This window comes from Ostrea edulis, chromosome 6 (genome assembly GCF_947568905.1).
Source record: "Ostrea edulis chromosome 6, xbOstEdul1.1, whole genome shotgun sequence".
Classification (NCBI taxonomy): domain Eukaryota; kingdom Metazoa; phylum Mollusca; class Bivalvia; order Ostreida; family Ostreidae; genus Ostrea; species Ostrea edulis.
The window spans coordinates 18,088,861-18,092,244 of record NC_079169.1 but is presented as its reverse complement, the minus strand read 5'-3'; the positions used below and the strand labels follow the sequence as shown (position 1 = coordinate 18,092,244).

At 44.4% G+C, this 3,384-nt stretch overlaps 1 protein-coding gene across 1 annotated transcript; it reads left to right on the top strand.

The window, feature by feature from the left end:
* The first annotated feature begins 1,591 nt into the window (after positions 1–1,591).
* Positions 1,592–3,016, top strand: LOC130047202 (uncharacterized). Its single transcript, XM_056141810.1, has one exon. It carries the CDS (start codon positions 1,592–1,594, stop codon positions 3,014–3,016), a length of 1,425 nt encoding a protein of 474 aa, XP_055997785.1.
* The last annotated feature ends 368 nt before the right edge of the window (positions 3,017–3,384 follow it).

Sequence of the window (3,384 nt, the reverse complement as noted above, 5' to 3'; positions counted from 1 at the left end):
GAGGTCTGTGTTTTATCGGTGTGTTAATCCTTTAAAATTCATAGTGGTATGAATAAAAAAACGCATGATGTGAAGTTTACACATTTATTAAATAAACAATCTAATTAATTTAGAGTCCAGGTTATTGACGTTGTGGAACATTCTATATGACGCTGTGGCTGAGCTAGGCCTGGAACATTCTATATGACGTTGTGGAAAAACCTGCTTTTCTATGACGTCACAATAAGTATATAAACGCAATACACAATTCGCGTTGTCACTTTCATCACCATGTCTGAGCGAATACACTACGACTTACGGAATAACAGAAATGGACTCCCCCACAATTATATTGAACAGCGATTGAGATTTTTAGAGGAACAACTTCACATACAGCGAGAGCGTGAATTAGAACTCCGCAGAGAAAACTGGCGACGAGTGAGATTTTTACAGCGGGGAGGGGGGATAGACAGAGAAAAACGACAGTTAGTGTCGGAATATTATCAAATCAAGCTCGACAGAGGCCGTCATTCCAGGAAATTTAAAGTGAAACAAAATGTGTACAACGTTACTTTCAAAGAGCTTCCAGATTCTTCCTTTATTCGGCGATTATTCAAAGATATGCTCAAAAATGTGAAACGGGAAATGCAGTGTAACCCCAATGATTATGTAAGGCTCAACATTTGACACCCGTCTTTGGATTCCGAGATTTGGGTAGAATTCACACAGTCCAAGAATCTCAACGAGGATAAAATTTTGAATAAGATAGAAGCCGTACAGCAATCTAAAAAAGAGTTCCTGATGATAGACGGAGCCACACAGTTGGATTTTTTTCATGTGAAATATCCTCAAGGTAGCGGGGGAAACAAGAAAAAACATCTGCATGTGGATAAGGAGAAATTTAAGATCTCCAAGAGAGATATCGTTCAAATTCAAAACCCCGAGGATTCGCTATGTCTACCCCGAGCTATTGTCGTGGCACGGTTACACAGTCAAAACCCTGAGATTCCGGACCCCGAATGGGAAAAGAAATGGTTGCGCATGAGAAAAGGGGATACCAAAACACTTGACCAGAAACGACAGGCCTTAGCTCTCATGGAACAAGCCGGATGATCAATCGACGAACCCTGTGGCCCTCAGGAGTGGGAGAAATTACAGCAGGTACTTACCCCTCATTATCGATTGAAAATATTTCAATTTAAAACGAACACACAGCGTTTAAGGTTAGAACCCATCTACAAAGGACAGAGCCATGGTGATTGTTTGAACATTCTGCTGGATAACGAACATTACGATGCCATTACATCTATGGTGGGAGTGACGGAAAATAAATATTATTGCGATTATTGTGATATAGGATATAGCCACATCGAAGACCATCGTACCGTCTGTCCTCACCGATGTTCGTTTTGTTTAGCCGATTCTCCCTGTTCCCCGGACGGTACCCATACGAACTGCCCTCATTGTAAGGGGTTTTTCAGAAATGCTACGTGTTACGAGACCCACTTGAAACCCTACAGTAGCAATACTACGACAACCGTCTGCAGTTTAATGGGGCGTTGTGACCAGTGTCAGAAATGGATGTCCAAGCAGTTATTAAAACAGCACGCCTATGGAGGTCAATCTCGATGCCACATCTGCAAGAAACTCGTCACCATGCCACATCGCTGCTTTGTTCAAAGGAAACCTAAACCCAAACGCAAACAAGGATTTGAAAATGTACATTTATTACGACTTCGAATGTACACAGGAAAACGGAATTCACATTCCTAATTTATGTGTAGCAGAACGCGTGTGTCAACATTGCGACAGTTTAGATATCGACATCCCCTGTCACCACTGTCAAGGCTTTGGAGCGCAACGCCGCTTCGTATTTCAAGGCCCAGACACCTTAAAACAGTTTATGGACTGGTTATTGCAGGCCGAGACGGGTAATGTGACTTTCAAACACGACGAGGCTACCATCATTGCGCACAATTTCAAGGGATACGATGGGCAGTTCATCTTGAACTATCTGGTTCACACAGCCTGTATCAAACCCGCAGTTATCCTCAACGGGAGTAAAATCTTATCCATGGGAGTATTCGGCTTGAGATTCATCGATTCTTACAATTTCTTACCCTTTGCCCTGGCCAAGATGCCCTCTGCGTTTGGATTAACAGAACTGAAAAAAGGCTATTTCCCCCACTTTTTCAACACGGAACAGAACCAGAATTACGTGGGGCCTTATGCAGATGCGCACTACTACAATCCTGACGACATGTCGATAGCCAATCGCGAGGCCTTCTATACCTGGTACAATCAGCATCAGGGAAAAGAGTTTGATTTCCAGAAGGAATTTCTAGCTTACTGTATCTCGGACGTGGATATTTTGCGCCGGTGTTGTGCGCAATTTAAGTCTACCCTCTATGGTCTCGTACGGGTCGACCCATTTCAGGAATCGATTACTTTTGCGAGCACGGCTAATTTAGCCTATCGACGAGGATTCATGCCCCCGGACACCATTGCCATTATTCCTAATATGGGATATCAACCATCGCGCCGCTACTCGGCCAAGGCTTGTCGTTGGTTAGCCTGGTTAGAGAATCAACACCATTCCATACGTCATGCTAAAAACGGGGGTGAAGTCACTTTAGGGCCCTATACGGTGGACGGGTACGATGAGGAATCGCGCATCGTCTATGAATTCTACGGCTGTTACTGGCACGGGTGTCCTATCTGTTATCCGAATCTGTTGACGGAAATGCATCCTCATCGAGTCCAACATACGTATCAAGATCTACACGTGCAGACCTTGAAACGAGCCACAGCTTTAGAGGAACAAGGGTATACAGTCGTGAGCCTATGGGAACACGAGTTTGACCAGCAAGTTCAAAACAACTCCGAGTTACAAGAATTCCTGCGAGACCTCGATATTCAGGACCCCTTAAATCCTCGGGAAGCCTTATACGGAGGTCGTACCAATGCCACCGTCTGTATTGCAACGAGGGAGACATGCGATACGTCGATGTGTGTTCCTTGTATCCTTACGTTCTGAAATACAAACCGTTTCCCACCGGACATCCTCAAGTCATCACCAGCGATTTCAAGAATGTGAGAGAGTACTTTGGTCTCATTCATTGTCGTGTCTTACCACCACGAGGGCTGTGTCACCCCGTCTTACCCTATAAGACGGGAGGAAAATTACTCTTTCCCTTATGTCGAACCTGTGCCGAACATCGCAACTTAGACCCTGACGAGCGATGTCAGCATACCGATTCACAGCGCAGTCTGACTGGCACCTGGGTGACTACAGAACTTCACAAAGCCTTAGATTTAGGATATCGTCTCGACCGCATCTATGAAGTCTGGCATTTTGAAAACTCCAGTCAGGACTTATTTCGATCTTACATCGATACTTTTTTA

Bases quoted from the DNA above. Each gene is read 5' to 3' on its own strand.
- LOC130047202 (XM_056141810.1), top strand. From the start codon at position 1,592: ATGGAGGTCAATCTCGATGCCACATCTGCAAGAAACTCGTCACCATGC.